The following is a 23,074-nucleotide window of genomic DNA, read 5'->3' on the forward strand; positions in this document are numbered from 1 at the left end:
TAGGGATTACCTAATGGTGATTTTTCTATGTTATCATTCTTCTGCTTCTTTTATCTTTGTTCTGTCAAGAACTTTCCTTCTTTGAGATGTATCTGTTAAATGGGGCAAAGAGCTTCTTGTAAGTGAACCCCAAATTAAAACCTCCTTTTGTTGAGAGTCAAGGGTTTCAACCCAGGAAGGCTGTAATATGTAAACAGTGAAGAGAGACCTCATTTTAAATCCCAAATCTGTCAGAACCTCTGTAAGCTCTGTTTCCTAAGCTCTACAATGGAGATAAGAAAAGTAGTATCTGCCTCTTGAGGTTATGAGGTGGAGATTATGTGGTTGGGAGCTGGGCATGGTAAACATTCAAGTGTGTTAGCTGAAGGCTCTGGCCCTTTTCAGAGGCCCCGACCCATTCTGTCATCTGTAGGGTTCTATCCCATCATTGGTCTTCTCTGTTCTCTATTATTCATGTGGTTTGTGCTTGTACTCTATGCCAGGTAGGCTGCTGAAGGGCCTGATCTGATCAGCAAATATGGTAGGTGCTGTGCAATGTCTTTAGTTTTGCATTGCTATGCTATGCTAAGTCACTTCAGTCATGTCCGACTCTGTGCAACCTCATAGACGGCAGCCCACCAGGCTCTCCCGTCCCTGGGATTCTCCAGGCAAGAACACTGGAGTGGGTTGAGGATTTCCCATGAAAGCCTGGATTTCTAGCAATGCTGGATTACAGGTCCACAGTGAAAACTATCAGCTGGAGTGTGATAGCAGCTGCCCCCCACTCACGTTATTAGACAGCTTGAACACTTAAAAATCTGTCAAGAAGGTAGATCTCACGTTAAGTCTTTTTACCACAATAAAGTAAAAAGGAAAGAAAGCAGAGTGCTTGCCAGATCCTGGGTAGAGGGGAGAAGGAGCAGTTATTGTTTAATTGGTACAAAATTTTAGTTTTACAAGATGAAGATTGTCCTGTGGCTAGATGGTAGTGATGGTGATATAACAATGCGAATCTACTTGGTGCTTCTGAACAATAAGCTAAAAAAAGTTAAAAGACCAGTTTATGAAAAGTTAAAGTATATATTACAATTTTAAGAAAATAACGTAAAACAACAACTACCCAACAGTGTGGCCCATGGTAAAGATAAATCAATGTAGCAAATTGAGCGCAGAAATAGAATGGCACATATGTGGTCACAAAGCCAAGGTAATTCAATGTATAAAAGACAGTCTTTTCAACAAATGGTGGTGGAACTATGGTATATCCCTATGAGAAAAAAAAGAACTTCAGCTTCTACCTCACACCATATCCACAAATGCTGACAGATCATAGACGTACACCAAAAAGACAGGGTTATAAAATTTCTAAAAGGAAATATAGGAGAAAATCTTCATGACCTTGGGGTAGGCAGAGATTTCTTACACAGAGAAGCACAAACCATAAAAGAAAAAGTTGATCAAATGACTTCATAAAAAATTAAAAAACTGCTTTCCACAGCCACTATCAAAACAATGAAAAGGCAAGACAGACTGGGAGAAAATAATCACAATTACATAAACCTAGCAAGGATTTGTATTCAGAATATACATACATCGTTTAACAACACGTTATTATACAGAATTCTTGCTTTCTATTAGACGAAGAACATGATTAAAATAAGGACAAAGGTCTTGAACTGACAATTTAGAAAAGAGGTAGAATAGCCTTGAACACTATGCCCATGACGCTGGCCCCCAAAGCGGAAACGCACGTATAACTGTACCTAAACGGCCTTTGAAGTGAGACAGTCTAACAGGATAGGGTCATAACTACTCCCTGAGTAAAAAGAAAGTCAAAACTGTCAGTCTACCGATCCTCAACGACTTGATTCTCCAAACTCTTGCAGCTATGGACAATAAGGAAGCCTCGCGATATCTGCAAATACTTTGACACGGCCCTTGAGAAAGGACAACAGGAAGTAGAGAGCGCAGGCGCGTCCGGGGCTTCCCCACAGTTGGCGTCTGATTGCAACGTAAAGGAGGAAAGGGGCGGAGCAAAAAAGAACCAGCTCAGGTATAGGAGCGCGGGACTCGAGCTCCCAGGCATTCCCACGTAGGCGTAGCCGCTACTGTTAACCACCGCCTTCGAGTACGTGCTCTCGCGGTATTTGTCCTGGCTCTCGCGGGGTTTAGCGTGGCAATCAGAGACCCGGCCGGGGGGCGGGGGTGGCGGTCCGTTAGTGGCGTTGGCCTCCGGCCGCGGTGGCAGCGCTTTCTCCTCTGTCTACTGGGAGGTCTCAGGCTGGAGGCCAACCAGGTGAAGAGCGCGGCTGCATGTGTGTGCGCACTCCATGGGAGCCGGGAGGCCTGAGGTGAGAGGGAGCCAGTCTCGGCCTCCGGCGCTGTCGCGACAGGCCTGCGGGAGGTGACTGAGGCGCGGGCTCCGCCCCAGCCCCCGCCCCAGCCCCCGCCCTGACCGCTTTCCTCTCCATCTCTCCCAGCTTTTGCTGCCGCCTCGGTCGCTATGGGGGCGCAGGACCGGCCGCAATGCCACTTCGACATCGAAATCAACCGGGAGCCGGGTGAGCCGGGCCACTGGGGAGCCCTGCGGGGCCTTGGCTTGCCTTGGGGAAGGGGAGGGGTCTACCTTCATCAACCCTCCCCCAAGCCTTTTTGGGAACTGGTAGGCGCAGTCCGTACTCCCTTTTCTCCTGAGGGAAAATCTGTGGAGAGGAGGGTGGTCCGGATACAAACTAATCGGAGTCCAGGCCTCGTCCTCCCAAACTCCTTGCCCCTGCACCCCTCCTGAGTGTTCCTGCCCTGCCTTAGCGCCAGGAAAAGGGGTGCGATCCTTCTGGACTTTGTCTCTCACAATATCTCTAAGGAGCAAACACTCCCAATTTCGATTTCTGGTATCTTGCTCTGTACTATGAGCTTTGGACTCGTACGTTGTATATTTTCTAATTCTTGTGCATCATTAATAGGTTAACTTTGCTTTTATTTTACTTTAAGTGTCTTTAGCCATAATTCCTTGGTTCATGGGGTAATGACTTAGCACAAGTCTTGGGCTTTAAACCAAAGCATTTAGTATCAACGGACTTGCAATGTGTGTTCTCTTCCATTACTGTTTTCTTTAGGGAATCCAGCCATTCCTTGGTATATTTTTTTGAAAATGAGATATTTTCTTCTCAAGGATAGTTAACTTCATTCTACGTAGCAGAGCGTGCGAGATTCCAAACAGTTTTCTTAGCTTTTTTTTTTTTTTTTTACTGTGACAGAAGTTTTAATTGGAAGCATGTATACAGTCTTTCTGCAGATCTTGTTCAGCAGATTGTCTACTGTTCTAGACTGAGAATATAGCAATGCATAAAACAAAGGCCTCTCTTCCTTGTAGTTTATATTCTGTTGGAGGAAGACAGACAATAAACCAGAAAAAAAAAAGTGTCTTGTAATAGGGGTACTGTTTTAATAGATTGGTCAGAAAAGGACATTTTAAGAGGATGACATTTAAGTAGACCTGAAAGAGAAGGTGAGGGTGTGGATATCTCAGAGAAGAACCTTCCTGATAGAGGAAGAGATAATATGAAGGCCTTGACGAAAAAGTGTACCTTCTTGTTTGGGGAACAGAAAGTGTAGTAGCCTCCTTGACTTGATGAGAAAGCGTACCTTCTTGTTTGAGGAGTAAAGGAGGCAACTGAGTAGCACAAAATGAGTAAAGGCCAGAGTAAGAACTTTGACTCCGTGAGATAAAATGTTGAAAGGTTTTGAGCAAAGGAATGATGTGATCTTAGAAATTTTTATTGCATTCTCTCTTCATCTTTTGAACCTTGAGGCTCTTAATCATTATTCTATAGTGAATTTTCGTTTTGAATAAGAAGGCTTATTTTTTTAAGAGTTAAAAATAGCATAGTCCTGGAAAGTAGAGGTCAAACAAAGGTTCTGTAGCCCTGGAAAGTACTCCTTATCTTGTACACATTCATATCCTAGTTTCGCAAATAACTTTTGTCATGAAACATCTCCAGAATGTGTTTGGCAAATGTAAAATGAACTTTGATCACCAATATTATAATACCGTTCCGGTAGAAGTGACTAGAACTCTAGAGAACACTGAACCGTATATAAAACAAGGAATGCTTGCATTGTTCTAGGTTGAACCAGTTGATAACTGGCAATTTCATATGGTTCAGTTTCATATATAATATTGATATTTCTCTAGCACTTTTCAGTATATTATCTAAGTAGTAGGTACTTGTGGAGAAGGCAATGGCACCCCACTCCAGTACTCTTGCCTGGAGAATCCCATGGACGGAGGAGCCTGGAAGGCTGCAGTCCATGGGGTCGCTGAGGGTCGGACACGACTGAGCGACTTCACTTTCACTTTTCACTTTCACGCATTGGAGAAGGAAATGGCAACCCACTCCAGTGTTCTTGCCTGGAGAATCCCAGGGACGGGGGAGCCTGGTAGGCTGCCGTCTATGGGGTCGCACAGGGTCGGACACGACTGAAGCGACTTAGCAGCAGCAGCAGTAGGTACTTGATTTTTACACAGCTTGTAAGAATCTCTTCAGTTGTTTGAAATGAGGTGTCTTGCTTTGTATTATTTAACCTTTAGTATGTATGTCATTGAGTATTTATTCAAGTAATAACTCTTGTCTTCTCGTATAGTTAATAATTCACTTGATACAAAGTAATTTATTTACTTTGATAAGTAAAGATCCTTTAATGAGTAGCTATGTTGTCCATATTAATGAGAGATCAATAAGTACTGATAAAAATTGAACAGCACAGTGTGTATTTTCCATTACTATCAATGGAAATTTGTATATTTTATAGCAAACGAGGCTTTTGAATTGTAAAGCCACCAAATGAATGCAAGTATGTATTAAAAGAGGAATGTCTTTAAATTACATGAGTATAGTTACAGAACTATTCATGTTGTTACTTCTCTTTGAGTTTTGGTGGTTTGTGGCTTTTAAGCAACTAGCTCATTTAATCTTAAGTTGTCAAACAACATCGTCCTTTAATTTAGTATCTGTGGGATCTATAGTAATATCACTTTTATTCCTCATGCTGATAATTTGTGCCTGTTGTCTTTCTTTCTGTGGCCAGTTTGGCTAGGAGTTTTACCAATTTTACTGTTATTTCAAAGAACCAGATTTTCATTTCATTGGTGTTTTGTTCTGTTTTCTTTTTTCAGAGGTTCTGTTTATTTTTTCTGACAGGCAGGTCCACCCTTCTTTGATTAAATATTAGTTCTCTCTATGGTTGTTACTGGTTGGTTAAACTGAGTACCTTTCAGGGCAGACATGAAATAGGAATCTACCTTTTCCTTCTTTGGTGCTTCAGAAACTTATTTTGCCCTTTTCAGATGTTGTATCAAGAAGTGGAATATTGGAGCCCAGGGAAACAGGTTTTAGATATCTGGTGCAAACTGATTTAAGCCAGTTTAGTCAAAAATGGCTATTAAGTTTTTAGAGCATATCAAGGAGTCACCAATAAGTTAATGGCTGTAGACTGCTTTTGTCACAACCTTGCTACCAGGACACAGTGAAAGCAAGTCACATTTGCCATATGTAGATGTTGACAAGCAAGTATACATACACATAAGTCATAAAACCAGTTCTGTAAGTCTGATGAAGTCATTTTCAGTGCTCCAAGTACTCTTTATGTGGAAGATTTCTGGTCTTGAAAATTGCCATGCGAATCTTTTAGTTTTGTGTACCAGAATCCTCTTAAATCTTGACTAGACCCAGGACCTTTTTGCTGAACCCAGCCTGAGGTTCTACTCCAAAGGGTGACTCCAGATTTATGTCCTATTAATGGAAGGGTATGGATTATCTCCAAATGTTTTTATTCAGTCTGTATGTTCCAGACATTACCAGTTTGCCAATAAAAACAGATTTTAAGCATTCATTTTACTAATTACTATTTGATTAGAGATAAAGATAGCAAAAGCAGTATTAGAAGTCACCTCTGGAGTACGGCCTTTGATTTATCACTCCCCTTGAGGCTGTGTGTTTCTTAGAGGCCTGAGGTGTAGTTTTAAAATGAGAATGTCTATGTAAGGTATTTTTGAAAAATTATAGTTGTAATATATTACATTATAATAGTATAATGGTGTAGACCTTTTTTTGTTTTCAAACTGGGAAATGCTATCATGAGACCAGAAGTCAAACTCCCAATTTTTTCACTCCCATTTCTGTTAGTATTCAGTAGTTTTTCAAAGGCAGCAATGACACAACAGATTGAATGCAGAAGCAGATAGGAAAATCTATCTTTTATTACATTAGACATGAAATAGGAAATCTCATGAAATGAGATTTGCAAAAATGTAAAAGATGACACTCATTAAGTTTTTTGTTCATATTTCAAAATGTAAAGTATTAAGAAAGAACCCATATTGGGCTTCCCTGGCAGCTCAGTAGTAAAGAGACTGCCTGCTAGTGCAGGAGTCATGGGTTCAACCCCTGGTCTGAGAAGATCCCACCTGCTACAGAACAACTAAGCCAGTGGGCCCAGCTACTGAGCCTGTGCTCTAAGGCCTAGAAACTGTAGCTGCTGAACCCCGTGTGCCCTAGAGCCTGTGCTCCTTGACAAGAGAAGCCGCCGCAGTGAGAAACCCGTACACTGCAACTGGAGGCTCGTCCCCTCTTGCTGCAACTAGAGAAAAACCTGTGTAGCAACAAAGACCCAGCACAGCCAAAATTAAATGCATAAAATTATTTTTTTAAAAACCATATTCAAATGTCTTTATAAAGTCTTCAGTAATTGTTTAGCATATAGAGGGATTCTGAGACCAAAGAGTTTGAGAACTGCTGATAAAGACACATGCTTTCATAGAACTCAAGCATTGGGTTTTATCTGCAATCGTTTTAAACTTTTTGTTTGAATATAATTTCATGTTTATAGGAAGTTGAAAAGTAAAAGCAGTAAAAAGAATGCCAATCTATTCTTTACCTGCTGCTGCTGCTGCTAAGTCGCTTCAGTCGTGTCCAACTCTGTGCGACCCCATAGATGGCAGCCCACCAGGCTCCCCCGTCCCTGGGATTCTCCAGGCAAGAACACTGGAGTGGGTTGCCATTTCCTTCTCCAATGCGTGAAAGTGAAAAGTGAAAGTGAAGTCACTCAGTCGTGTCCAACTCTTCACGACCCCATGGACTGCAGCCCACCAGGCTCCTCCGTCCATGGGATTTTCCAGGCAAGAGTACTGGAGTGGGGTGCCATTACCTTCTCCGATTCTTTACCTAGATTCTTTACCTAGATTCACCTATTTACATTTTATACCATTTGCTTTATTAATCTCTCTCTTTCTCTCTAAACGCACAATTTTTTTCTGAATCATTTGAAGATATGTTACCCGCATCATGGCTCTTTACCCCTAAGTACGTGCATGTATTTATTAAGAATAGAAATATTCATTAAAAGAGTCTTAAACATTTTAAAATTTTTTTCGAAGAAAAGAAAGGGGTATTCTTCAACATAACCACAATGCAGTTGTCAACTTCATAAATTTACATGGATACAATACTTTAGTCTACTATCTCTGTATTCTGTTTTTGTTCGTTGGCCTAAAAAATCATTTATATCATTCTTTACCCTCCATTTCCATAGCTTTTGTCTTTTATGAGATTGACATTTTAAAAAGATATAGCCCCCTTCTTGAATAGAATGTTACTTATTTTGTATTTGTCAGAGGCTTAAAGTGGTGTTGGAGAAGACTCTTGAGAGTCCCTTGGACTGCAAGGAGATCCAACCAGTCCATTCTGAAGGAGATCAGCCCTGGGATTTCTTTGGAAGGAATGATGCTAAAGCTGAAACTCCACTACTTTGGCCACCTCATGCGAAGAGTTGACTCATTGGAAAAGACTCTGATACTGGGAGGGATTGGGGGCAGGAGGAGAAGGGGATGACAGAGGATGAGATGGCTGGATGGCATCACTGACTCGATGGACGTGAGTCTGAGTGAACTCTGGGAGTTGGTGATGGACAGGGAGGCCTGGCGTGCTGTGATTGATGGGGTCACAAAGAGTTGGACACGACTGAGCAACTGAACTGAACTAAAGTTGATTTTCCAAAATGATGACCAAGGTGTTTCTTTAAAAGAATGCTTGACTTTAGAATTTTGTTTATGTGGGCCTCAGAACAATGTCATAAAACCCTGGCAATTTATCAAAATAGGTAAAATGGATGTTTTAGCTTTACTGCTCAAGGTTCACATGAATCAAAGAAACTAAAAATATGTTCTTAGTAAACACTATAGAGTATTTGGAACTGAAACTGAGAAACAAGTTTAAAGTAAAAAGGAAGACAAATGTTTGAGTACTGCTTATGACCTAGGGAAAGCCCTCTGACCTCTTTGTAAATGGAAGTGCTGCTGCTGCTGCTAAGTCGCTTCAGTCGTGTCCGACTCTGTGCGACCCCATAGACGGCAGCCCACCAGGCTCCTCCAACCCTGGGATTCTCCAGGCAAGAACACTGGAGTGGGTTGCCATTTCCTTCTCCAATGCGTGAAAGTGAAAAGTGAAAGTGAAGTCGTGTCTGACTCTTAGCGACCCTATGGATTGCAGCCCACCAGGCTCCTCCGTCCATGGGATTTTCCAGGCAAAAGTACTGGAGTGGGGAAATGGAAGTACTATAGAGTCATTATTGTGGTTCTAAAGTACAGCAAAATTTGCTTGTATTCGAAATTAACCTTTAAACTTTAGATTAATATCCAAAATAACTTATACTTTGAGATAGAGCAGGGCATATGAGACCTGATTTGTACGGGGGCGGGGAGAAATGAATCTCCCATCTCAAGCATGCTCTGGGTCATAAGCTTGTGAATACAATGACTCGATGACTCTGGATGCAGTGGTTTGCTCCATTTAAATGATTTCTCCCTTTTGTATATACTCAGACTAATAAGACTTCAGTGCAGTATTGCTTGCATGGTAAGGTTCTTGAAAAGAGTAATTAAATAATACAACCACGTGTCTTAAAGATCATATTTTTAAAATGAATTTATTCTAATCAATTAAGGAGCACAATTTTTCTTAGCCAGATTACCATTTGTGTTGTGACACAGATAGCAAGGAGGGGAACTACTGTGTGGGAGAAAAGGATGGTGAGCAGCACTGCTGTTTTGAATTATTCTCATCTATTTAATAGTTACTTGAAAGACCACAAGGAGGGTTATGCTAATGACAGTGCTGCGAAAGGTCAGAGTGAGGTGTGATCAGTTGTAGGATTTCCCCAGTGATGTTTAAATGTTATAAGATATTCTTATAACTAAAAGCATGCCTTTATCATTGATACTCCTAAGATAAAAAATATTTTTTACTAGAACCTGAAATTCCCTTGTCCCCAGCTCACATTGTCCCATGGGAACAGTTGTCTTTCTATGTGATTTTTTGATAATGCAGTGTTTCTTTCAGTTTTTTCATGTTATTGCAGAGTTGCCTGTATTTGTAAAGAACCTAGCACAGCATGTGACACACTTGTTTTTTAAGTTGCTTTAATTAGTGCATTTGCGTGAACGTGAGCTTGAGCACTGACCTCATGTTCAGTTTTAGGGCAAAGGCTTGTTACCATTTCTGTAAGCAAGAAGGTTCTCCTTCACCCCCTTTTCTCCTTATTTTTTTATAAATTGGGCCCAGAGAATCCCAGTAATAACCACAGGCCTGGTTGAAAGGTCGTGAAGGCAAATTCATACGGATTTTTTTTTAAATTAAATTTTTTTATTGAAAGATAATTGATTTACAGAATTTTGTTGTTTTCTGTCAAACCTCAACATGAATCAGCTATAGGTATACATATATCCCCTCCCTATATATCCCTTTCCTCTTGAACCTCTCTCCCATCTCCTGCCCCATCCCACCCCTCTAGATTGATACAGAGCCCCTGTTGAGTTTCCTGAGCCATACACCAAATTCCCATAGACTGTCTACTTTACATATGGTAATGTAAATTTCCTTGTTACTCTTTCCATACATCTCACCCTCTCCTCCCCTCTCCCCATGTCCTTAAGTTTATTCTCTATGTCTGTTTCTCCATTGCTGCCCTGTAAATAAATTCTTGAGTACCATTTTTCTAGACTCCATGTATATGTGTTAGAATACAATATCTATCTTTCTCTGACTCACTTCACTCTGTATAATAGGTTCTGGGTTCATCCACCTTATCAGAACTGACTCAAACGCATTCCTTTTTATGGCTGAGTAATATTCCATTGTGTATATGTACTACTTCTTTATCCATTCATCTGTCGATGGACATCTAGGTTGCTTCCATGTTCTAGCTATTGTAAATAGTGCTGCAGTGAACAATGAGATACATGTGTCTTTTTCAATTTTGGTTTCCTCAGGGTATATGCCTAAGAGTGGAGCTGGGTCATATGGTGGTTTTATTCCTAGTTTTTATAAGGAATCTCCATACCGTCTTCCTTAGTGGCTGTATCAATTTACATTCCCACCACAGTGCAAGAGCATTCCCTTTTCTCCATACCCTCTCCAGCATTTATTGTTTGTAGACTTCTTGATGATGGCCATTCTGACCGGTGTGAGGTGATATCTCATTGTAGTTTTGATTTGCATTTCTCTAATAATGAGCGATGTTGAGCATCTTTTCATGAGTTTGTTAGCCATCTGTGTGTCATCTTTGGAGAAATGTCTGTTTAAGTCTTTTTCCCACTTTTTGATTGGGTTGTTTTTCTGGTATTGAGTTGTATGAGCTGCTTGTATATTTTGGAAATCAGTCCTTTCTTACTTGTTTCATTTGCTATTCTCCCATTCTGAGAGTTGTTACTGGTTTTTATGGGGACTTTGAGAGGAGAAAATTGGCTTCTTAGCACTATCCTTTTCCTTCCTTTTCTCTGCCTCAAATCTCCACGTGAAATATACAAAGATTTTTCTCCTTTTTTGCATTTAACGTAAGATGGTTATTCCTTGTCTCTTACCTCTTACTCCTGTTTGAATCCCTGTGCTTTTCAGCTGTTTTTCTACATTTGTTGGTATTCATCTGTCAGTGTTGTTGCAAATGGAATTCTGACAATGGTGGATGAACTACATGTCCAGTATGATTCAGAATTTTTTTTTAACAGTTCTGATAGGTACATCATTTACTTTACAGTCTTTAGCAGTGTTCTTAACCTTGTACTGTAGTACTGCACCCAAAACAATTTGGTTTTGTTCATGTTTTTTTCTTTTGCTCTTAACAACACAGTGCCATGGCAGAGACAGAATTTCTGCTCTAACCATTGCCCCATGAGTGTGAAAGGTCAATAGAAATTTTGTTTCTTCATCAGGTTAGACGGTAGGGTATTCAGTTCAGTTCAGTTCAGTCGCTCAGTCGTGTCCGACTCTTTGCGACCCCATGAATCGCAGCACACCGGGCCTCCCTGTCCATCACCAACTCCCGGAGTCCACTCAGACTTACGTGCATCGAGTCAGTGATGCCATCCAGCCATCTCATCCTCTGTTGTCCCCTTTTCCTCCTGCCCCCAATCCCTCCCAGCATCAGAGTCTTCTCCAGTGAGTCAACTCTTCGCATGAGGTGGCCTAAGTACTGGAGTTTCAGCTTCAGCATCATTCCCTCCAAAGAAATCCCAGAGCTGATCTCCTTCAGAATGGACCGGTTGGATCTCCTTGCAGTCCAAGCGACTCTCAAGAGTCTTCTCCAACACCACAGTTCAAAAGCATCAATTCTTTGGCACTCAGCTTTCTTCACAGTCCAACTCTCACGTCCATACATGACCACAGGAAAAACCATAGCCTTGACTAGATGTACCTTTGTTGGCAAAGTAATGTCTCTGCTTTTCAATATGCTGTCTGGGTTGGTCATAACTTTCCTTCCAAGGAGTGAGCGTCTTTTAATTTCATGGCTGCAGTCACCATCTGCAGTGATTTTGGAGCCCCAGAAAATAAAGTCTGACACTGTTTCCACTGTTTCCCCATCTATTTCCCATGAAATGATGGGACCAGATGCCATGATCTTCGTTTTTTGAATGTTGAGCTTTAAGCCAACATTTTCACTCTCCACTTTTACTTTCATCAAGAGGCTTTTTAGTTCCTCTTCACTTTCTGCCATAAGGGTGGTGTCATCTGCATATCTGAGGTTATTGATACTTCTCCCGGCAATCTTGATTCCAGCTTCTGCTTCTTCCAGCCCAGCATTTCTCATGATGTACTCTGCATATAAGTTAAATAAGTAGGGTGACAATATACAGCCTTGACGTACTCCTACCACTAGAGGGTTCATAATTGTCTGTAAAGGAGAAACTAAAAATATTTGAAATTTTCATCAGTTTTTGTGTGGAGGCATAAGACTTTGGGCGGAAGAACTCTTTATTGAAGTTACTATAGTCCTAGAGAAAAGGTGAAGTTTCAGTTGTTTTGATTATATCTTTTATTCTGAAAAACATCTATCTTAAAGAGATTCCAAAGACCTATGTATGTTGTAGTTTGCAAAGCTATATGATTTTGAATTTAGACACCCACCTAGCCAGCCATTTCTTAGGGATTTATGAGTGATGGAAATACTCTGATAAGAGTATTAATAAATTATTTTACATAGAATAATAAATTATTTCTATGTAAATACAAAGAATAGTACTTAATATTACTGATATTACATGCATTTCCTAAAATTCTGAAATGTTTTTAGATACATTGCTATCTTCCTTTTTGCTTTCTTAACTTTCTCTTCATTTCTTTAGACATCAAGATCAGCTAGAAGGTTTTGAAACTGCATTAATTTGACTCCAGCACTCGATTTGACAGTGCTGACATGGGAGTCTCTTCTTATATGATTCCATTCTTCTACTTTTTATCCTTTAAGGTTGTTTCTTACACAGTAACCTTGTTTTGTCCTCACAGTAACTGACTGACATGCCAGGAATAAAGTAAAATCTTAGTGACACAATATATCAAGGCATTTTGTGTCTACTGGATTATGCCTGATCCAGTTAATTTTGATTTATTCTACAAGTCTTGACTATGTACAAATGTTCATAATGGAAAAGCTTTTATAGAATAAAGGGAAAAGGAACTCCTGAAAATGGTTGTAATTCAAAATTCCCTTTATTTTATTGACAGGAGGGCAAAGTTGAAACAGTTTTTAAAATAATATGATTTGCCCCTTGTACTCTCATTCACAAGGTGAGTTTTCCAGACATTACAGAATATGTAATGATGTCACTGCTCTGACAGCTGATGGAACAGGTACCTGAGTATTCTTGTTTTGGAAATTTCTGAGTTTTAATTTATAATACAGTAAATATCAAAATTATAACCCACATTTTAAAAGCTTTAGTCATTTTTGAGGGTTTAAAGGAGTCCTGAGATGAACAGATTTGTGAAACACTTCTCTTTTGGCATGAGAGGCATGTTGAGTTCTGTCTGACTCTTTGCAACCCCATGGACTGTAGCCTGTCAGGCTCTTCTGTCATGGGATTCTCCAGGCAAGAATACTGAGAGTGGGTTGCAATTTCCTCCTCCAGGGGATCTTCCCTGACCCAGAGATCGAACCTGAGTTTCCTGCATTGGTAGGCAGATTGTTTATTGCATAATTAAGTCGAATTTGGAGACTTGCTCCTATTGTTGCTTGTTTGTTTGTTGATTAGTTTTGAGGAACCATAACCTATTCTCTTTCTGCCCTCTCAGGGAATTGAATGTGAGTTTTAGTTGTGAGTGACAGTTCAGGGGTTGGCTGTGAACAGTTCTTGCATAAAGGTAAATGTAGAGGACAGAGCTTTCTTCTACTAGTACTAGCCCAGAGTGACTGTCTTATGATGTGCTCTCATCACTGGAGGGGTTTAGGCATAAATCAGACAACTGTTATCGAGAATATCTTTAAAGATTAATAGTTCAGGTAGGAGATATACTAAGAGAGATCTAATAAAATAAGGTCCTGTTAAAGACACTTAAAATCCCACAGTTCTGGACTGAATTCACTTTGGTTGCATGTGAATCCTAATGCTAATAAATATAGTATGGTTCTTATTAATTGGTATTGCCTAGTTAAATTCTTTTCCTGTTGAATCTCTTTAAAAAATTAAAATGAATGATAAAAATGGGCCTCTCAATTTGTTTATTTTCTTTATTTCTCCCATATAAATATGATACATTTAATCAACTTGCTTACCTGTTTTTTCATGTGTTTTATTTCAGTTGGTCGAATTATGTTTCAGCTCTTTTCAGATATATGTCCAAAAACATGCAAAAACTTCCTTTGCCTATGCTCAGGTAAATGAATTATTAGATTATTTCCAATGAGAAGTCCTGGCTTAAAATTTTACCTTCCTTAACAGAATAGCTGTTTTCCTTAAAAAGTAATAGATTGTGAAATAAAAAATAAAAAATACTATTTTCACTGATAAGTCAGGGAAGCAGACTTAAACAGAGGAGAAAGAAATGGTCTCAAAAATTAAAAAGGAAGTACCACCATATGTAATGGAATCTTTATGCATTGTAGTTTAAAAAATGATAGCATGTATTCAAAACTGATTTATTTTGATAGAATTTTACAGATTTTAGTACTTTGAATAAATTTAGCCTTCCAGATCTCACAATAAATTTACGATTAGAGGATAGAGAAGCAGAACATAATGATGTTGTTGTTACATGTAATTGGATTTATATTTTTAAACAGATAAAATGGGGAGGAAAGACATTTATAATGTTGCTTATGTCTTAGAGTGTCCTATACCAGGGAGGAATTTGACAAAGAGCTAATTGAATGGTTGTTCCCATGGAAGAATATGTTTGTAGCTAAATTTCATTTCTTTTTTTTTTCCAGGAGAGAAAGGCCTTGGGAAAACAACTGGAAAGAAGTTATGTTATAAAGGTTCTACATTCCATCGTGTGGTTAAAAACTTTATGATTCAGGGTGGGGACTTCAGTGAAGGTAGAGCTAAAAGTTATGCTCTTAATAACTGTATTAATTCCTAAAGCACCTCATTATTTTAATTGTAAATATTGTGTCACAGTATGATGTAAATATTAGATGGTCAGTGAATAGTTGTTGGATGAATGAATGTTGTAAGCCAAGAATATATCAGGTCAGATCAGATCAGATCAGTCGCTCAGTCGTGTCCGACTCTGTGACCCCATGAATTGCAGCACGCCAGGCCTCCCTGTCCATCACCAACTCCCAGAGTTCACTCAGACTCACGTCCATCGAGTCAGTGATTCCATCCAGCCATCTCATCCTCTGTCGTCCCCTTCTCTTCCTGCCCCCAATCCCTCCCAGCATCAGAGTCTTTTCCAATGAGTCAACTCTTCGCATGAGCATGGTGGCCAAAGTACTGGAGTTTCAGCTTCAGCATCATTCCTTCCAAAGAAATCCCAGGGCTGATCTCCTTCAGAATGGACCGGTTGTATCTCCTTGCAGTCCAAGCGACTCTCAAGAGTCTTCTCCAACACCACAGTTCAAAAGCATCAATTCTTTGGCGCTCAGCCTTCTTCACAGTCCAACTCTCACATCCATACATGACCACAGGAAAAACCATAGTCTTGACTAGACAAACCTTTATTGGCAAAGTAATGTCTCTGCTTTTGAATATGCTATCTAGGTTGGTCATAACTTCCAAGGAGTAAGCGTCTTTTAATTTCATGGCTGCAGTCACCATCTGTAGTGATTTTGGAGCCCAGGAAAATAAAGTCTGCCACTGTTTCCACTGTTTCCCCATCTATTTCCCATGAAGTGATGGGACCAGATGCCATGATCTTCGTTTTCTGAATGTTGAGCTTTAAGCCAACTTTTTCACTTTTATAAAAAGCAAAATACTAAGAGGTTTTTTGTTTTGTTTTTATGCAGTTTTAATACAGTTATTTGGTGAATACCCTCTAGTGAATGCCAAAGTATTGTTCAATTGGTTTTATTCTTTTAGAGTTTTGTCAGTGTTTGAAATAAATGGGTTCTGGGGATAATTTTTTAAAATAGTTTTTATTATAATGGAATTGGATTTATAGTTTAAAAATGAGGTTGATTGAGGATTATTAGAATTTTTATCATCTGCAGGAATTACAAGGTGTTAACTCCTTCAGCAAATTAAAACCATAAAGAGTAATTTATGTATGTTAGTATTTTTTTAGTTTTCATCATTGTTTAACGTAGCTCATTATTTTCAGGTAATGGAAAAGGTGGAGAATCAATTTATGGTGGTTATTTTAAAGGTAAGGCTTAATATTTTATGGTCTTTTGTCTCATTTCTGATATAAAGCAAGTTTGATCATGTACTTTTAATGAGAAGAGGTTTACTTATAGTTCACTTTTTGCATGAAACTAATGCTGCATGAAAATACTTTATTTGCATGAACTTGGGGATAAATTATATTGTAATATATAACTTTTAATTGACAAGATTAATTAAGGCTAACTTTATGGTTAAACATGACTTTCAGCATGGAGGTTAGGCAACTATATACATGAAAACTCCTATCTTCCTGCCTAAAACTGTCAACATATTCTTTTGTTTATAGAGAATGTGGTCTTTTGCAAAATGAAAAGGTAAGAGAACGAAGCTCAGTAACACAAACTCCAACTCTTTTCCCTTGCACCCTTCCTAATAAATTTATGGAGAGTCTGGGTCAGGTTGTGACTGGATTTCTTATATTGCTTGAAGACTTGGAAAACTCTGTATACTATTTCATACATACACCTGTATCTTTTTTTCTTTTTCCAATGGGTTATTATTTCCACGTCAGGGTGAAGAGTCTAGTTTTTTTTTTCTTTTCCCCTCTAAGCCAAACAGTGTCTTTGAATAAAAGTTGGTATTTCTGCCTTTCTCAAAGGTTTGTATGTTTTCTTTTGTATAGTAGAACTATATGATTGTGTTTTATTCCTACAGTAGTATTTGCATAAATCTAACTATTACACTTGCCCCAAAAAGCCTTAGAAAAGTCAGTTGCAGAAATTTATAATGGGATCCAGTATTACTAGGTTTTAATGCCATGATAGCTTCAGTGTTATAATAGTCTTTTATATTTCTTTTGGGGAAAAATGGATTACTACTCTTTTTCAGAAGCCTGTTCCCAAGGTAATCTTTTTTTTTGTTTTTGTTTTTTAAGTTTTCTGTGTTTCTGTTTGTTCAAAAGAAAGATTTGTTTGTATCAATGTTAAAAGGAAACTTAAATTAGTTTTCAGGATACTTCTGCTGGAATTAAATCCGTCTCTAAGTGATCTTTATGACAGAGGTTTTCCTTTGAACTAGTAGCAAACAGCTCTTGAGCTGATTCCATTAGCATGTAGCAATTTGAAATTAATACTGTAGGCCACTTTAACATTGTTGTTGCCTGTGGCAGATATTTGTATGTATATCTTAAAATTGAATCTTGCCATTTAAATTTTTGTATTTGCAGGGCTTTCTTCCTTAGATAGTTTTTGATCCTATTGATTAGAATCTACATACTTGATTTAATTAGGCATGTCTCTAAACTTACTGTAATATTTTGGTTAGGGTTGGTTTCATCATCTAGCAACAATTTGATTGAGTAATAAATTTACCATATAGAAATTAAGCACATAAGAGGATTATTAAAGCTCCCATGAATGGTGCATTATGCAGGATGATTGGAAATTTGGAAGAAACGAGCTCTACTATAAAGATTTTTTTTTTTTAATTTTCTTGGTAGTTTTCCCTGAAAGTTAATAGTTTAAATATCATTTAGCCAAAGTCTGTTGGTACTAAAAGTGACTGTTCTAAGGCTGTTTGTATAAAGTATTAAATATATGTTCTTTTTCTCAAAGCTAAGTAGTAAATAAGTAGTATCTGGGTTTTTTTTTTTTTTATGCTTTTGTTATTTGATTAGTTAAAAGAATTTTTTTCGAAATAGTCACGTATCTGTACTGACCAGAAGAGGAATTTCATCCTTGCTTTCTATTTACTGCTTTGAACATTACACGTTAAAAGTGGCTTATAATTGGAGACTGACAAATTTGTGTTTTCTTCAAACAGATGAAAACTTTATTCTCAAACATGACAGAGCGTTCCTTTTGTCAATGGCAAATCGAGGGAAACATACCAATGGTTCCCAGTTTTTCATGTGAGTAGGCATAATTCAGAGATGAGCTTTTCCTAAACAGAGAAGCGCTGTTCATGAGAAAGATGGTATCCTTGATCCAAATTTACTACTAGATTCTGTCAGTTTGAGTTTTATTATGTTATAGTAACTGGTAAGCTCTTAACAGCCATCTCAGTATTAAGAATATATCCTGGATTTGAAGGATGGTACTTAAAAGGCATAACTTGAAGATGTAAATTATTCTGTTGTCATCTTAAGAAATTGGCTTTGACTCTTAACAAATTTGGGGGCTCAGTTTATCAAATCTGAATTGGAATATAAACTCTTGATGAGCATTTAAAAAATTGTTCATGACTGGAACTGAATGTATCCTTGGCGTGGAAAGCAGTTGGTTTGAGTAAACCGTAGTATGGTTGCTTTTCCCTCTTACTGTTGTTCTTTGAGCCAGTTTGAGAGGTGCCATTATTTTCTGACACTGTATAGAGATAAATGATTTGGTGTTAAGCCAACATTTGTAGCAATCTTAAACTTTGTGAGATCTCTATGCATAATTGAACTAACCCAATATTGCTTTCATTTTCACCAAAAATTTGTGCTGTTATTGCTTAGAAAACTTTAGAATGATAAATTTGTTTTTTAAAAAACAAACACTTTTACATGTACGTGTATACACAACCAAAACCTTAGTTATTTCTCATCTGAAAGACTTTTGGCATACTCTCTGTTATGTTCTTATGTAAAGTTATTCTAAAACCTATTTTTATTATAACTCCATGATATAAAATATGAAAGGTAGTTGCCTAGTATGGAGTTTAATGCTTTTGATTGAAAGTAAATTTCTGCAGTTATGCTATATATATTGGAGAAATATTTTTTCCATACCAGAAAAAAATTTTGTCATCTTTCTGAATGGATGGGTATGAATGGCGCTTCCCTGTATTTAAAGGAGTAAAGTATTCATATAAAATAAATCTCACACTTTATGTTTGTGTGAAAAATAAATTCCAACATGATCTGATAAAGTTCAGATAAGGGGCATTCTGTTCCCAAGAATGTCCTAAAAATGGAAAGCTGACAGAAGATAATAATGCTTGGATTTGTACAGGAAAAAAAGAAGACTTAAAACAGTTATTCCTCTATCTTTTTTGATCCCATAGAGTATTAGTTACTACACTTCTTTACTGGAATATTTTTCTATTCTTAATCTCCTTGAGAGCCAAAAAAAAAGTAGTGGAAAATATTTTGAAAAACTTAATGTAGGAGCTGTTTACTCTTTGATTAAGGTTTCCCATTTCCATTTTTAAGCTTATCTGAACTGTGAACATGATAAACTAATGATTCATTGGTCAAAAGCTACCATCTGAGGGCTCTAAAGTTTCTTTTAGATTTCCTTTTTTAATCAGTAATTTTAAAATTTGATTTATCGGGTAGTAGTAGCTTCTTCCCATTGTTACATACTTATTAGCTTATTTATAAAATATTAAGAGATAAAACCCATGCATGTATATGCATTGACTAAAATTCAGTATATGAGAGTCTGACTTCAAAAAATTTAGAGTATCTTGTTTTTTTGTTACTTAGTATTTGCTTAAGTCTTTTCTAGAAATGTTTAGCATCAAACAAAATTAAAGCTATGTCTATTTTCTACATGACTTAATTTTACATCGGACTATCTTTTGACAAGGAATGCCAAATGAAAATTGTAACATTTATAAATTAGGATTAAGTTTTAACCTTGTTTTTATAATTAACTGCTTATGGATGGCACTAAGATCACTGTAAACTTGTGATTGAAAGAAACTTTTCTGCTTCTAGTTTGAAATTTACTTTTGGAAATGAGTTTTCAGTTAAAAACAGTCTTGGAAGTAATTAAACATTTTTGCAGTCACAAAATAAAATCCTCTTTTTTTTTTTTTTAAAGAGGCTTTTATGCACGTGCTTTTTTTATGTGGGCTAAAAGTACCAATTCCTCAGGGGTTTCAGGATAAAATAAAACTAACATTCACTTTTCTAAATAAAATGTTTCCTTGCTTTTATACAAAGAATAAGTCAAATGGAGACGGTGGCCCATAGAAGTATCTTTGAAAATCTATGTCTTGCAAGCCCAAATCTATTTGGAATTGGAAGTAGTTAAGAAAAAGCATAATGTACAATCTTCAAGTTGTGTAGATGATCACAGACAATTGCTCTAAAAGTTGAGGTTCTGAGGGTTGATGGTCACTGAGCTGTCAGACAGCTTCCCATTGGTGACTTCTAAATTTTATCCTCCTCCCACACTTCTTTGGCACCTTGAGCAGCAGTTCTGCAGTCTGAAAAAGAAAGAGTAGTGTGAGAATGGATCATAAAATGCCAAGAACTGCCTTTATAGTTCCGCTTAATAAGGACATTTAATAAATCCTTGCAAAATGGTATTTGCAGTTCATGTTATAAATCTGTTACCTTGTAATTCCAAGGAGTAAATTTGGTGCAATTAGTGTGGGTACTTGAGCAAAATGTTTCTCAAGAATTCTTGTGCTTTTTGTAAAAACTATTGCCTTCATTACTTGAAACACTTAAGACCTCTCCTTCCTAAGGCATATACATCATTTTATTAAATTTTTTTGTATATATTGCTTTCTTTGGGTAGAAAAATTATGTGTGTGATAAAAACCAGATTGTCTTTTGTATAAAGCTATTTATAATTTTTGCAGTAATTGCTTATATCTACTACTATATTAGTCATAGTGATTTTGCTTTTAGGGACCTAAATAGAAGAAAACTAATTATTTTTGGAATAGTACTGCTCAAGAAACATGAAAGAAGTAATACATGGCACTATCCCCATGAATCACTGAGGAAGTAATAGTTTGTTCATGCCGAGGTATTTTTGAAGGAATTCAAAGACCTAGGACCATGTTAATGGGGTTCATTTTATTATTATTTATTTTTTAGGCCAAAGACTAGGAAGAGGCTGCAATAAAAGTTATAGGATTATAAAGCCTAGGACTAGAAAAGAATTTAGAGATCCTCTATTCCAGTCTTTCTGTTCTATAGATAATGCTAAATAAGGACGAAAAGACATATACAGTCTAGGTTATAGTGTTTTTCTCATAATCTTGAAGAAATTGATGGCTAAAAAGAGCATGCTGAACACTGTATGCTACATAGGTTTATTGACCAGTCTGCTCTGAGTTTATTTATTTATTTAGACTTGTGAGATATTAGTTCCAGGGATTGAACCTCAACAGTAAAAGCACAGAGTCCTAACTTCTGGGCCATCAGGGAATTCCCCTGAATTTATTTTAATTTTAGTCAGTTTTAGATGCATCAACTGTTGCTGGAAAAATAATATGACACACAAGAAAGCATTTTCTTGTCCTTTAGCTGTCAGTAATAACTATCAAGTCTGGCTCTGAAATTCATTGTCTTTCATTCATCAGAAAGATGAAGAAGATACTGCATAACATAAATTAAAGAGATTAGTTAGGTAATTTATAAGTTTGTATTAAGTAACTCTTCTCCTGGGTTAGAGCACTAACCTATCAGGAAACCTTGTATCTAGTCTTACCGTATGCCTTGAGTTAGTTTTGTTTTTCCTTTTCTGTTTGTAAACTGTAGCTCACTTTCAAATATAAATAACATTTTGGTGTGAAAATGCAGACATTAAAGGAAGAAAGTGTTTCTATAGGTTGATCCTAAATTTTTGAGTATATGAAATGATTTATATGCAAATATTGTCTTGCCTAAAAGAAATAGTTGTGGTTGCTTAATTTTCATCAGTCTGAAAGGTAGTTCAAAGCAGCTTTGGTTCATCTTGCCAAAGTCAGCCAGTTTCTTCATTAGCTGCTGTTAGAGCATATTGATGGAGAAGGCAATGGCAGCCCACTCTAGTACTCTTGCCTGGAAAATCCCATGGACAAAGGAGCCTGGTAGGCTGCAGTCCATGGGGTCGCAAAGAGTCGGACATGACTGAGCGACTGCACTTTGACTTTCCACTTTGATGCATCGGAGAAGGAAATGGCAACCCACTCCAGTGTTCTTGCCTGGATAACCCCAGGGACGGCAGAGCCTGGTGGGCTGCCATCTGTGGGGTCACACAGAGTCGGACACGACTGGAGTGACTTAGCAGCAGCAGCAGAGCATATTGGAGTAATGATCACGCTCATCCCCCTTGGCTTAGTCTGTGAAGGCCTCATGTCACACCAGGGAGTGGGAATACCCACAGAACCTTCGAGAACAGGCTTTGTCACTTGCCACTGTTAGCAGTCATGATAATTATAAAAATTTCGGAAAATAGGATAGTCAAAAAGTCGGACTTTGATCTTTAAACAAAAGTTCATCTTGTTTGTTACATCTTGTTATAAATAGGACTGTGGGAGGAAAACATAAGTTTTAGGATATCTTCTGTGTCATTTAGAATAGTTACTCACCTGAATGAGAGAAGTGCTGATTGTTTCAGAGTAGCAGAGCAAAAGGAGTTGAGGGGTGGTTTGGTTTCAGGGCTTTACAAAGCTGTATTGATATTTGGGGGTAGAAATGCTTTTTCTTTCCACATATTCATGAGTTTGTTTGAGAAGAAATGCTACTAAGTATTAATAACCTGAGAAGTTTTTCCTTACTTTTTTAGGAACAGTACCTTCATATGTTAAAGATTTTTCATGAACAGATTTCATGACACTTAACCATAATCCATATTCTCTGGATATCAAATGTCATCCCTGACATCCAGTCTGAATATTACTTAGTGTTTGTGTGACATTTGTGTTAGCAGCGTGGACGGAATTCTGTATCTTGTGGTGTTTGGTGTGTATTATGTTAATTTTAGTGCTGAATTTTTTAAAGCTGTTCCATTTTAGTGGCTTCTGGAATGATAGGTAGAGCACTGTACTGTGGGTTCGTTAGTTTCCATTGCCCTTACATGAGCTTTGTTACTCTGTACAATTTGGTGCCTCTTACAGTTTCAGGAGTCGAACGGGAAAATCGGATGTTAAAGGTTGTGACAAATAGATTGTCTTTATTTCCTTCTCTCATACTACTTTACAAATAGAGTCACTTTTTTTCTTAACATTCATTGGAAACACCACATTATTTGAAACATATTCTTTTTTGACAGTCATTCATGTATCAATGCCTTT

At 37.7% G+C, this 23,074-nt stretch overlaps 1 protein-coding gene across 8 annotated transcripts in view; it reads left to right on the plus strand.

Annotated features, from left to right (window-relative positions):
• The first annotated feature begins 2,002 nt into the window (after positions 1-2,002).
• NKTR (natural killer cell triggering receptor) overlaps positions 2,003-23,074 on the plus strand; it is a 44,114-nt gene continuing 23,042 nt past the window's right edge. For 2 of the 8 annotated variants that reach the window (XM_061396084.1, XM_061396086.1), the window contains exons 1-6: positions 2,066-2,330; positions 2,460-2,540; positions 14,106-14,180; positions 14,734-14,841; positions 16,068-16,112; positions 17,894-17,981. In XM_061396084.1, coding sequence (XP_061252068.1) covers positions 2,483-2,540; positions 14,106-14,180; positions 14,734-14,841; positions 16,068-16,112; positions 17,894-17,981 — 374 coding nt within the window. In that variant the 5' untranslated portion in view covers positions 2,066-2,330; positions 2,460-2,482. The other 6 variants (XM_061396092.1, XM_061396088.1, XM_061396085.1 and 3 more) reach the window with 5 other exon arrangements.

The sequence above is a fragment of the Bos javanicus genome, chromosome 22, assembly GCF_032452875.1.
Source record: "Bos javanicus breed banteng chromosome 22, ARS-OSU_banteng_1.0, whole genome shotgun sequence".
In the NCBI taxonomy this organism is placed as follows: Eukaryota; Metazoa; Chordata; class Mammalia; order Artiodactyla; family Bovidae; genus Bos; species Bos javanicus.